General features: G+C 41.0%; 1 protein-coding gene across 2 annotated transcripts; it reads left to right on the top strand.

Annotated features, from left to right (window-relative positions):
* Positions 1–92: 92 nt before the first annotated feature.
* On the top strand, positions 93–12,391 carry LOC130181294 (fibulin-7). Of its 2 annotated transcripts, XM_056395357.1 has the most exons (9): positions 93–407; positions 1,141–1,195; positions 2,476–2,638; positions 4,306–4,482; positions 6,872–6,997; positions 7,142–7,279; positions 7,880–8,017; positions 8,450–8,588; positions 10,386–12,391. In XM_056395357.1, the coding sequence occupies exons 3-9, from the start codon at positions 2,482–2,484 to the stop codon at positions 10,756–10,758; spliced, it is 1,248 nt and encodes a 415-aa protein (XP_056251332.1). In that variant the 5' UTR covers positions 93–407; positions 1,141–1,195; positions 2,476–2,481; the 3' UTR covers positions 10,759–12,391. The 2 variants fall into 2 exon arrangements, with proteins under 2 accessions (XP_056251332.1, XP_056251331.1); XM_056395356.1 differs by lacking the exon at positions 93–407 and having other exon boundaries at positions 886–1,195.
* The last annotated feature ends 1,198 nt before the right edge of the window (positions 12,392–13,589 follow it).

Genomic DNA, 13,589 nt, shown 5'->3' with positions numbered 1-13,589 from the left:
AAACCCTCTTCAGCAATTGGTCAAACGTCGCTCGGGTAAAGAGAGCTGCGATTCTTATTGGTTCAGAGCAGTGCCAGTTAAGTTCAACATCTGCAACAATGAAGTGTATACGACGTTTAGTTTTGTCCTTTGTCGCTGTTTTAATTCATGACTGAGATTATTACGCAGTTATAATGAGCCGAGTTTATGCCATTTTTTATAAGGCAAAACAGCTAAGGCTAAATGTCTTTTTTAGTAGCGACGTATTTCTGCCCTTGTATTGTTACGCTCGCGGGCTCACGTACGCGCACGCACAACGTGCACGACCGTTGGACGCGCTCGTGCAGTCCAGTCAGGTACCACCAGGTGTCGCTCTGACTATACACGTCAGACCCTAACAGACTCATCCATACTTTGTTTGTGTAACGGTAAGTAGCATAATGCACATCCAGCAGTGTGTAATGTGTTCAGAGAATAACAACAGGCTCAAGACGAATGCAGTTCCTAGTCTGCAAAACAATGTAGACTGAACAGTGAACTTCACAGCATAACAGTGAAGTATGTAGCTGTATTACAGATACCTTGGTCATTTTAGGTGATTCAGTCATCGACCTGTTCCGGAATGAACTTAACAATATTTTGAGGGATGTAGTTTTATTTTGAAGAAATCCAGTCATTCAATTTGTAAGGAAAACAATTGTTTTTACCTTTAATGGCTCTGTAAACAAACATATATGTCCTACTATACTTTTGCAATTTGCCGGATATCGATGACTTTATACTGTGAAAAACTTTCCTTGTCAGCAGACACAGAGATAGATGTAAAAAGAAAAACTTGTAAGTGTTTGGGAGTATCTCGGTGGGAGGGATTCTTGCTGCAGGAAATTTAGGTGGCGCGCAGAGCTCAGAGGCTGAACTGTCCAAGAGCACAGCTCCAGAGACAGGAGCGCATCTCTGTCTCAGACACCTGATGAGCATCATCCAAACTATTTAACTCTTTAACCTAGTTTTACAAGCGATAACTGTTTTGTGGGGGGGTTTAATCGAATCACCGAAAAAACAAAACAAACAAAAAAAACAAGAAGCTAAATCTTGAAGAACATCAACAGGGGAAAGTATTATTACGGGATATTAAAGGATGGCACTGTCTTTTCGACGCAGGTGTTTGCTTTTGCTGTGTTTGACAGCTATCCAGAGTGGCCATGCTGCAGTCCAGGTAAGAGTAATTTACTTTACACTAGTTCATGTAAACAACTCACTTGTCCAATAAGATCTGCCGCCTGGAAAACTGAGTCAATAAAGTGTGTGACTATATCAAATCTTATTCTGGACATGTGCATACAGGTCTATTTGATGATAAGTAATTCATAATATCCTAATCTTGCATTTTAACTCCCAACAAGTAATAATATTGTTTTTTAATACTGGCTTCAATCCATTATGTGGCATTTTAAGTTTTGCAGGGTTTTGTGATCACAGTCTGCAATTTCCACTGGAGAAATGACTTCATACTTTCTGAATTTCAAAAAAAAGAAAATTCATTGTAGCATCTGGATTTGAATCCTCTCATGTCTTGTCAGCTGGTGGCATTTCCCCTTTGCCTGGGGCAGGTAAAAGGAGCAGAGAACTATCTAACTAATGCACAGGTCCAAACTAAGTGCACAATGTGAATTTTAATGTATTGAAATTAGTTGTTGTAGTACAAAGCCCTAAAAATGCCAGCGCAGGAATTTAAAGCATGCCGCACAGAGAAATTGTTCCAATGAGCATGTGATTAATAAACCCTCCTGAAAGGATTAGAGGCACTTTCTCTGAGGAACTTTGTAATGGTTTGACAAGCTTTATCCCTCAAGTAACTGCTAGTGGCACCCATGCTGTTTTCAGTCTGCCCATTCAGGATTATCCAATGAGCATATGCCTTCCTACCACCATGCAAAATATACAGAGGAACAGCATTTTGGACTTAGGTCCCACTGACATCTGCCAGACAGCTTTTGTCCAGCTGTGTCTGCCACTGGAGTTGTGGTAGTAAGTGGAAAAGGGGTGAGGGAGAGAAGAAGAGAGATGGTAGGCCTTGAATATCTCAACTTGAGAGCAATGAGGTCTAATGGAAAACAGTGGAAAGCTGAAATCGTTTTAAGTAAAAGAAATCATGATGAGTTACTGTATCATGCAAGCAAAATAAAAAAACCTGTCACTAATATGCTCTGTCAGTGTTACATAATGTATTTTAATATCAATGAAAACTCAATGAAAACCTTAACGACCATGTGCCTACGAATAAGATGGATTTAGTTTCAATGACATCATGCTCCACAGCTGCAAATTAATGTTTATTCATCACTCATGTTTTACATTTTATGACCATTTAACTGAGAGAACATTTATTACGGTGCTTGTTTTTTCTTGTTGGAAAGTCATTGCATTTAGAAAGATTTCACTGGGACTCTTTTACAGCTTTCAATTCTGCTCATACTGCTCACGCTTTTTTCACAGACGTGCATGGATAAGCACCAGGTGGTTGGGGTGCTCCGTCAAATGGAGAAGTTTCTGAAAGGCCAGGAGATGCGATTTACCGAGGGTCTCAGGATCATGAAGTCAAAGCTGGCAGCGCTTCAGAACTCTGTCTCCAAGTTACCTCAAGCAGACCAGTCAGCTGGTGAGCAATAAACCGATAACAACAGTTGTCAAACTCATTTGTATTTGTCATCTTTACTAATGATAGTGGGAAAAGCACAGGTGTTTTCACTGCGAGATATGCAGGGATGTACATAATGTCACCATGATATTTCCTACATCATGTATGCATAAATTGATTTTATTATTATCCTTTCTTGCCTGTTGATTGATCATTTTACAATAAACTGAGTCATGGGATTTGGTAAAAAACAATAATAAAGATGAATCTAATTACTCAGGTAAATAAATGAATATTATTTATAGAAGTTAGAAACTATTGTTTGTTTAAAGGATGTCAAAGAAGCATGTTTTTTTTCATATACTCTATATATTCTACCATAATCTATTTATTTGACCATTTGGCATAGATATTGTAAGTAGAAATATTTCTACATAAATCAACATACAGAATCAATATCTAGATTTGCTCCACACAGTAAAGTTAGATGTAAAACTATAAGTAGGGCATCATTTAATCTGTATTTTGGATTATTTTATGCATTTATTTTCTTTTTACCATTTGTTTTCACCAAATGACTAGTCATTTAATTTGCAGTCCATGCTATATAATGTTTCATACACATACTGAAGTTTTTGGTCAGTAATTCAGTGAAAGACATTAAAGAAAGAAGTTGAAGACAATAAAAAATTCCAAGTATTAAATTTACAATATTCTAGGAACACTCAATTGTTTGAAGCTTCAACAATTTTTTTTGTGTCAACAAGTGACAATAAAGATCTTGTGTTAAGGGATTACAGATTCATCCAACGGCACGAGGCCATCTCAGTTACAGAGCTGGGTACTTGACTGGGGAAGTGGATTTGTGGAATTGTGTTGTTTGGCAGCAGACAGTCAGGCCAATTTGTTAGTGATGGACGAGTGCAGTCCATAACTCTGTGGAGAGTACTTGGCAAGACAGGAAGAAGCTGATATTTTACATTTGCAGCAATAAAGGGTCAATAAAATGAGTTGAATTAATGCACCACCTGCTTTAAGTGCTTATATCAGGATCAATTCCAATAGTATTTGGATGTAGTTATTGTTATATTGATGTATTCTTTCCCTTTTTTCAAGTGATGTTCATACATATTGCACACACTGTTCTCTTGTGTAGCCTCACCCCATCCACAAGGCTGCAAAACATCTGACACAAAAATTGGTCAGAAAAAGGCACAATGAGACAGAATTGGCTGTTGTACTACAAACATGAGCTGGACATGATTGAGGTCTGGCAATGTGAGACTTATCTGAAATGTACTGTTTTCACTTGAGGTTGAAAGGGTAGGAAACATTTTCTCACAATCTTCCAAGTTGGAGGAAGCACAAACGTCTCATAAAAGTCAAAAATGTAATCCATTCACAATGTTATGTAATGTAATTACATTATATATTATACAAGCACTTAGCGTTCCAGAACATGCAACATGGTATAGCATTTGGCTGCTGATGTGATTCTGACTCAGTGGAATGGCCGGTCCTCTGCTGATTGACTGTAAATGAGGCATTTGAACCATTCTTTCCCATGAAGGCTCTCCACTGCCCAGTGACACGTGTATATCCCCAGGCAGAGAATGCCAGAGGATGTCAGGAGGCTTACTCCACATCTGACCAGCCTTCCTCTCGTGCTGTCTGTGTCTCTCCCACAGCTCCCACCACCTGCCCCTCCCTGGAAGCCCCAGCTCATGGAACCAAGTTTGGCTCAAAGTATTTTGTTGGACATGAGGTCCATTTCACTTGTTCCCAGGGCTACCATCTTGTCGGTTCTGCCACACGTGTTTGCCGGGACAATGGCACCTGGACTGGCATCAGTGCCATCTGTAAAGGTGAGTCTCACTGGGAGTTTACAGTTTATAGTTAACGTGCCTCAAATCCTCATTTCTGACCATGTGTGAGACAAGGTGAAATTTCATTTCAGCTACAGTATGTTTTCATCACAGGATTAGGAGCTTCTCACCCCCAATATTTTCTCCACATACAAACACACATCCACTACCACCTATTGTAATGTATTTATGATTTGGTGGAATGTTTTGTGCCAGGGCTGCTATGTCTGTGCTTTATTCACTGCTGAGCAAAAATCCCCACACCCATTTGGGGCGAACTTGGCTCAGCAGTGTCTTAAAGCCAGGCTGAAAGGGACAGCAGCCCAGAAGCCAAACTGATCTCCTCACACACATCCACACAGATAACATGCAGAGAAAAGAGCCATTCTTTGGAAGGGCTGGAGCTCCTCAGCATACTGAATGAAGCCCTCGTTAAAATGGCATTAAATGTCTCCGAACACAGAAAAACACCTGTACTGCATTCCACTGTGGGGTGCCTTCCCCTCCAGGTTTCTACTCCTCATGAACAGCAGTGGTTGGACTACTGTCCGCCCCCCCGTCCCCCCTCCTCTCTTGCTCATGTTTCTCCAGTTCTTTGACAGCAGTCCCACTGGACGGGGTTAGGTCCAGACATTATACCCACACCATGGTCTGATAGCACAGAAGTATGCTAAGCATGCAATTGATAGCCTCTTCAGCCTCTGCTGATGGCACTCTTCCAAAAATTCCAAGTGGCACACTCAGTCAAACATGTGCATACGTTTATTGACATTCATGGTTAAACCAACACGAGAAGGCTCGACTCTACACAGTATTATCCCTGTTCGTGTTGTTTTTCAGCCCAGCACAAGAGGTCTAAATTTAGTCATGCTTAAAAAGCAGCATTGACACAGTCTGAAAACTTTAAAGTTAAAAAAAGGTTTAAAAATATTTAGCAGATTGAAGTGGGTCTTTTCATGTTATAGCCCAGCGGTGGCCCCTGGGGCAAGCCAAATAAACATTAAAGGGATTGGTTGTCATCCAGCCTACTATGGCTTCAGCGCTGGAGCTGAAAGAGCAGCAGAGGCCATCTGCACAACTCTTAGAGCTGGTTACAGAAGCAAAGATCATGAGGCATGATGTACTATTTATCCACTGGTTTCCTAATTTTCACAGACAGAACTTGCTTTAGAGCTGCCAGGAGGTCACCCATCAGGCTCGTCTTACCTTCTGTTGTCGTCAACGCTTTGCAGTTTGTAGTATTTCTTTATTCAGTGAGAGTTTATTTTATACATATACCTATCATATTTACGGCCTCTTTTTTATTTATTATTATGTTTTATTTATTTTTAAGTCAACACACTTAACATTAGTGAGTGATTGAATGGATTTACACTTTACACCATACATACAGTATGTATTCAGTAGCTACAAGTATCACAACATTTCCAACACTGCTGTGCTCTTACTCACAGTCAAAGGCATTTACAGCAATACTAATTTGCTCATCTTAAAGTGGAGACCATAAAAAGCTTGTAAAGAAGTATATATGAAGTTTTCATGAAAACAAGTAGAACTGCTGTAAACCTGAGAAATATTTATGGGAACTTTTTGAGAAGGTGTTGACAGCAACCTACTTCACACCTGTTTGTTTTGCTGAAAGGAAAAGCCTTTGAGTCTTAAAAAAAACAAAGGATTTTATTATTTTTGTCTTATATGTTTTACAAAGCTAGAAAGTTATGAGTAAAATATAGCACAAGTCCATATAGACTAACAGCAACGACTTCGATTTTTAACTTTGAAGATGCAGATGGATTTTCTTGAATTACACTTTAATAATGATAGTCATTAGATTTCATGAATAGAACTGCTGCTTTTCCGCAAATGGAATAAATAAAAGGGCATCGCTGACTTGCAGTTGACATACTGTGTCCATAATTACAGTACCAGTTTCTCATTCTGAAGTATCAGTTATCAAATTGGGTGGACTCTCATTCCCGCTCTATGGATGAATGGTAGACAGGAAAGACTTACAGAGGCTCTTTCATTTGTTTCTTCTGTATTTTTTTTACACACTCAGTCTTTTGCTTTTCAGTTAAACCTGTAGAAAATTCTCCTGTAGTTCTCCTTTTTTCACATTCTTTGAAAAGTGTTTCAAACAGATCTTTTTTCATTATGTTGTTTGATAAATAGAACTGCAGACATTTCTTCAGCCAGGTTTTTTTCATTTTCATCTCACAAATATGTTTTTCAGAAGGAAGTAGCTCTAATGTGACTGGCTAAAATATATGTGTCAGTATGGTGATAAAATGAGTACATGGGGTTCAGATTAAAAATTACTGGAGATCGCTGAAGAAAGCTGCAAGTTTCTTGACAAGTTAAGATTATTCTCTCCAAATATCTCTCTCAGATATAAGCGAGTGTGCAAGTAATCCCTGCCAAAATGGAGGTACCTGTGTGGAAGGTGTTAACCAGTACAAATGCACCTGCCCCCAGAACTGGAGTGGTTCTCACTGTCAGCACCATACCCAGACAGGTCAGTACCACAAAACTCAATGCCTCAGACTCAAACTGAGATCTACCACTGTGAGTGTGTGTGTGTGTGTGTACAATGTGTTCCGCTCTGGGTCGAATAGTAGCTTTAACTTTCATTCTTTCATATTTTCTTCCCCTAATGCAGCACCACCTGAGTGGAGTGTTATGAACGATCCAGCGTTCAGCCGGAGACCTCGCTGTGCCCAAGTGAACCGAGCCCAACACTGCAGCTGTGATGCAGGCTTTCACATGAGTGGCACCTCTGACAACAGTATTTGTCAGGGTGAGCTGTAATAAGGTGTTACTTAACTGATCCCTGTAGGGACGTTCTCCCCTTTTGCTGCACCTCCTCACGGGGAGGCAGGGTCAGCTACAGAGCAGTTCCCCTCAAGCTGGCCGCCCTGCTCAACGACATCGCCGCAGGGCAAACAGCAGATGTTAGATCCTTGAATACCTGAATCTTTTACTCCTCCAGAGATTAATATGGTTTCAAATGGGTGTAATCTGTAGAACCAGTCTGTGACAAACAAAATAATCCTCTCGAGAGGTCACAAGCTGATTAGCATTCACTTAGGTCACAGTTCAGTTGTTTTTAAGATGTAATTGGTTGAGTAACATTTTGCAATGAGAGTTTTCATGCAGTTGCTCCAAATGTGTTTATGTCCAAGAAAGTGCAAAGTGCAAAACTGAGGGACTTAACACTGACGACGACAACATACCTTGGTTCCTGTTGTAAACTGATTGACGTGTATGATTACCTATATCCCAAACACCTCCTCCCTCCAAGTCACTTCTTTCTGCACAATGCCTTGGCCTGGTCATGTGATGCATGGTTAAGACGCACATGTAATGTACATGCATTTCTTTTTCTGTTTTTTGACAGATGTAAATGAGTGTGAAGTGTACCGGCTGGACCAAGGAGGGAAGCTGTGTGTCCACGAGTGTGTGAATGTACCCGGATCGTACCACTGCTCTTGCCCCACCGGCTACAAGTTGCTCCCAGATGGGCGGAGCTGTGAGGGTGAGTGACAAGAAGCAACAGAGGACAAAGGCTCATTCACAGGGATCCTGGCCGCAGATCTGGCTGAGTATGTAGCTCCGGAGAGGAATAGCCTACCTGTGATTTAGAAAAACGAGAAGCCTTTTAGCAGCAGAGTTTTTAGTTTCTGCAGGGGTGTCTGTTGGTCTTTGCAAACCTTGGTACCACTTTCATTAGCACCTCTGAAGCTTACAGTGCTTGCCAGTGGAATGAATGACCTCACCCTTTCCCAGCAGAAGGGATCTTTAGGACATGAGGCGTTTGTGGGAGACTAAACTGAAAAACCAAATAAACAATCACAGCACAGCACCCCCTGCTCAGACTGTGGTAACCAGGAAGCAGGGAGTCAGTCTGGCAAGTCTCTCTCTCTCCCCGCTTCTCATTCTTACATGCCTCTGCTGTTTTGTCTTCCAGATGTGGACGAATGTTTAAGCCAGCAGCACAACTGTAGCCGAGGGACAACTTGTATCAACACGGGTGGAGGCTTTCAGTGTGTAAACCCCGAGTGTCCCCGTTCTCATGGCAACATCAGCTACGTCAAGACATCTCCCTTGTAAGTGGATACAGCACAGGGTGACCTGTTTGTCTTCTTTATCATTTGTTCTGTCAGTGAATACATGCAGAAAAATATAAACCAGGACCACATCTTCCCTGTTTCAGCAGGAAATTGTCATCAACTTTCAAATGACCCTCTGCATACTAAATAAGAGTCAACTGTGAGATACTAATGGGCGTGGTGGTGAGAAAGATCTGTCATGGAAGAGGTGCATTTGCACAAGGTGCTACAGCCTCGGGTTCTCCAGCTAAACCACTTTCATACAAGTGTGGACCTATTTTTGGTAGTTCTGACCATCATTGGTATAACATTTCATAGAAATAATATTGAAGTCACCATGGCAACTGCTGAGATCTAACAACGAAACAACACCACTAACAGCCAAGTTAACCAAACTTTTTTTTGGAGGAGGAATCGAAGGCGGCCACTGAAACCATAACTAAAACTGTTATAAACATCCATCACAGTTTCCCCACCAACCTCTTGGTTCAACTTTGACTGGCTGTACCTGCTGTAGTTGTGTGTTCCTGGTATTACAGTGCAATGAGGGACATTTTAGGTGCACTCACTTTCAGTTTTACTCTCAAAGAAAAGTGCTTTAGATAAACCCTGTCTGCTCCCCCCAATCATTGTAGTGATGCCTCCATGTTCCCGGATCTTACTTTAGTCAATACAGTGTGACCATGACTAACAGAAATGATGACAATAAAAAAAAGAGTTGCGGTTATTGGTGTATTATGGTGATACAAATCTTTCCTGACAAAGAGCGTGCATGCTCAGCAGAACTTGACTGAATTACGTCATTTTTTGTTCTTTAAAACCACTTAGAACGTCTGTGTAAAGGTTAGGAGACATTATAGCTCCCATCTCGCTGTTTGCCAGTCATCAGCAAGCTGCCTTATTTAAAAGTATGAAACAAAGCTCTGTCTGCTTCTAGTGAACCATCAATGTGGTGAAATACTACTCCACTGCCAGCAAAGGGCATGGATAAATGTTTAGGAAAAAAAAACTTGCAACAAGGAAGAAAGAAGGAAATCTAGTAAGCCGGTAGCTATGTCCCAATTCTGTACTACATATGTGGAGCAGGTTCTGAATTTTTAGTTCATTGACAATGAAAAAGTGAGTGACTGAATGAAATATATTTACAGGTGTCAGTATGCATATTAAATCCTTGTGGTATGTCCCACAAAGCAGTGCTTAAAGGAAATAACTACTCATAGCTGCAAGAAATTAAAACAAATTGCAGATGATGGTGTGATGAAGGAAGATCTCAGCAAATAAAACGATTCAAAATTATATCTTCGGAAAAACAGTTCTCTGCCGTTCTAGTATGATTGGCAGTTGCATAAAAAACCTCCCAAAATCGAATTATATGTAAGTTTGTATATATATTGGTACATTATGTATTCTTATACATTATGTATTATTATGCAGAGAGCTAGACAAGCCTAGTGTTAGTGAGATGAGAAGTAAGATGGGGACCTGCAGGGTTTATATGCAGGCAGAAATGTTGTCTACTCTCTTCCTTATTGTTGCAACAAGTTCTGCCCACAATAAAAAAAAATTGACAGTCATGATTTAATACTTTAGGGAACTTGACCCTCAAATGTGCTGTGTGTATGTGTGTCACTTCTCTTTAGTCAAAAAGAAACCGTTTTGAACACTCTCACAGGGATAGATTAATTATGTAACCATTTCTCCATGACAACTGTTAAACACATGGAGAATGGAAACCATTTACCACTTTGTCCTGTAATGGCCCCGGCTTAAAATAGCTGCATTTCTGTCTTGCAGTCAGTGTGAGAGAAACCCCTGCCCCATGGACAGCCGTTCCTGCCACCTGGCTCCTAAGACCGTGTCCTTCCACTACCTATCTCTGCCCTCCAAACTGCAGACTCCTGCCACGCTCTTCCGTATGGCGACCGCAGCAGCCCCCGGGCGCACCGGCCCAGACAGCCTGCGCTTCGGCATTGTGGGTGGAAACTCCCGAGGCATCTTTGTCATGCAGCGTTCAGACAGACAAACTGGCGAGCTGATACTGGTCCAGCAGCTGCGTGGACCACAGGAGATCAGCATTGATGTGGACATGTCTGAGTACAGCGACCGCACCTTCCAGGCCAAGCATGTGGCCAGGGTTCACGTTATGGTTTCACCTTACAACTTCTGAGAGCAAGGTTTGAAAGGAGGAAGACGAGAAACAGAAAGGTGAAGAGGAACAGGAAAGAGTGCGTAGTGGGCACTGATTTTACTGATACTGTTTCTTCATCCCCAATCAGAAATTCATTTGTCTGAGCAGGCAGTCGCAGGCCAACATTTGTTCAGTGGCCAAATTACCAAAAGAGAGAGAGAGTGACAGTATTTAAACACAATGAACATAGACAACATTTCAACTGTTCAGCTATCAGCCTGGCTACTGTCCAAAAAAAGTAAGAATTCCAATTTGATCTCAGTCCTATGATTAAGGCAGAGTAAAACACCCGGTTGCATTGATAAGTAGGCAGGTGTTGTTATTAATGAAGTCAGTAGGAATAAGGCCAACTCAATGTCAGTTCTTTCCATAGTTGGACTGTCCATCAGGACTACTGGGAAAAATCCTGGTGGGCCAGTGGACCTTAAAAAAATCCATAAAGTTTTTAATGGCCCAGTCAGTCTCTTTACCGGCCTTCTGTCCAATCTCAGCGGATGAGTCCAGGGCTGAATTTCTGTCCCAGTCTGACCATGGATCTCTCAATTAAGTGAATGTCCATCTGAGGTTCACTCCTGTTTTATCTTGGTTTCCATCTTTTCTCCCTCATCGCCTCCTTTGCCTCCTCTTACAACGGGGCTTGTGTAGAGTTTCCACAATTGCTCTGGTTCTTCCACAGTCCATTCCATTCCATTTCCACTACCCGAAGAAAGCTACCAATAGCTACTGGGTAAAACAAAAGCACTATCCTCTTACTTTTTTTGTTACGCAGTGGCAGACACACTTTCTTGCTGTAAATCGAGTCTTCATTTTTCCACAAAATTTCATTCTCAGACAAAATTGCAATAGAGAAAGCAAAGCATATAGGAAAACAATCTAAATGCTGATGATGTCATTATTCTGTAGCTATTATATTGTGCAATCAACATCAACTTCATAATGATAAGTTAAAATAAAAAAAGTTGTATTTTCACTTTAACAGTTATGAATATAACAATATATAACAATATATGCCAAAACACATCACAGATGCTTCTTTAAGTGTCAATATGAACTATGACTGATGATGTTTGACTGAGTACGTCTGAATGCATGGAGACTAGCTAAACAAAGGGGAGGGATGGATAACTATTTTTGTCATTACTGTTGCTTTACGTATGTATTTTTATGTCCATCATAGATCTTGTCTGAGCAGCTCAGGGTCAGGCCCTGGGGCTGATGCACTGCCCTTGCTTTATTGATGATAAATCCCTGTAAGACATTAGTGCTCCTGTGGCTCTAATTTATTGCAAATATTGTTGCTGGTTTTTACATTGTAACATACTGTGCGCAACATGTTTATCTTCCATCATATACTGTATATTTGTTTTTTTTGTACTAGCTTGCTTTGTTTAAGGCACCAGTCATTATACTAAGGGAGTTTTTTTAAAACAGTAGATGCAGTTCTGTACCTGGGCATATTTCTTCTATTACTCATATTCTGTATGTTACCCAGAAATAGTCTCATTATACTCGAAATCATAGATGATTTGGCTAGCTTGCCAATGCACTACATAATTTATCTGGAATTTTAATTGTCTCTGCATAACTGAAATAAAGTCAGTCCAACATTTCAGTATTTGTTAGGACTACCTCACTTGATACTGAACAGTGTGTTCCTGTAAATGTTCCTGTGGCGTTGCTTGTTCTCATTCTACATCCATTAAGAGTGAATTTTAATGAGCGAAAGGCAAACCAACACAGTTGATAAATGAATGCTGGATTGCTATAAAAGGTTCCCTGAATGAATGGCTAAAAGGTTAGAGAGGAAGAATGTGTGCTTTATAATATTACCAAGTTCACAGGCAATACAAGTCAAAGCAGCATTTCCCACATGTCTTGGAAACAAAAGGAGTTTCACAGTATTTCTACTTGACTTGAATACAAGGAACTATTCGAAAACATATCTCAGTGTGTCTATGTGTTACAGAAAGAAGAGACTAATGTTCACCACATGTGTTCTCTTAACTTCCTTCACTCCTCTCCCGTCTCCATCCAGGGGTTTACATTGCAATAAAAGGGGCCAGAAGAGCTGGATGCTTTCAGGAGGGAGTGGATGGTGAGAATCAAAACACATGCCCTGACGGCACACATTGCTTTGAAAATGACAACATGCCTTAATGGCGGGCCTAATTTCCTTCAGTAACCAGACCAGAAGCACTCACATTGCATCCTTTGTTTCAGGCTTGTGCTCAGGCTGTTTGATGTTCACATGTTTCATCCATTCTCAGGCAGAAGGATATTGCCAGAGACAATTGGAGAGCGCTGAGCTACATAACACAAGCCATTTGCTGGAGAGTAATGATAAAAATATACAGTGAGGGCCTTGAGGCAAAGCCAGTGTAGTGTGGTTTACACGCGTTTTATGTCGGAGTCATAGAAACACGATAACTAGACTCTCTCTGGTCTTCCTCTCTGTGCTCACTGTGACTTTAGTGCACCATCCACTGGGGATGGACGGAATACGAGAAACACACATTCAGTCGGTACACACAGTGCAGTAAATAACAGCATGATGAAGCTTAATATTTGTTCTTGAACCACCGCTCCCCTTTACCAGTGTAAAGTTTCCTGTGCCTTGTTAACTGTCAGTGCTGAACTGCTGGTTGAAATGGGCACAAATACAGCAAAAGTCTGGTATTTAGCTGTAGGGCTACGGTGCGTGTTTGTCCTCCCTGTGTAGCTGGACTTTAAAGCTCCTGGTCACATGCCACCCACAAAAAACACATGCACCTTTCCACAAAAAGGAGGAAACAATCTCCACATCAAGAATT

This window comes from Seriola aureovittata, chromosome 14 (assembly GCF_021018895.1).
Source record: "Seriola aureovittata isolate HTS-2021-v1 ecotype China chromosome 14, ASM2101889v1, whole genome shotgun sequence".
NCBI classification, from domain to species: Eukaryota; Metazoa; Chordata; class Actinopteri; order Carangiformes; family Carangidae; genus Seriola; species Seriola aureovittata.
Note: the sequence above shows the minus strand (reverse complement) of the source record. Positions and strands in the feature narration are given on the sequence as shown.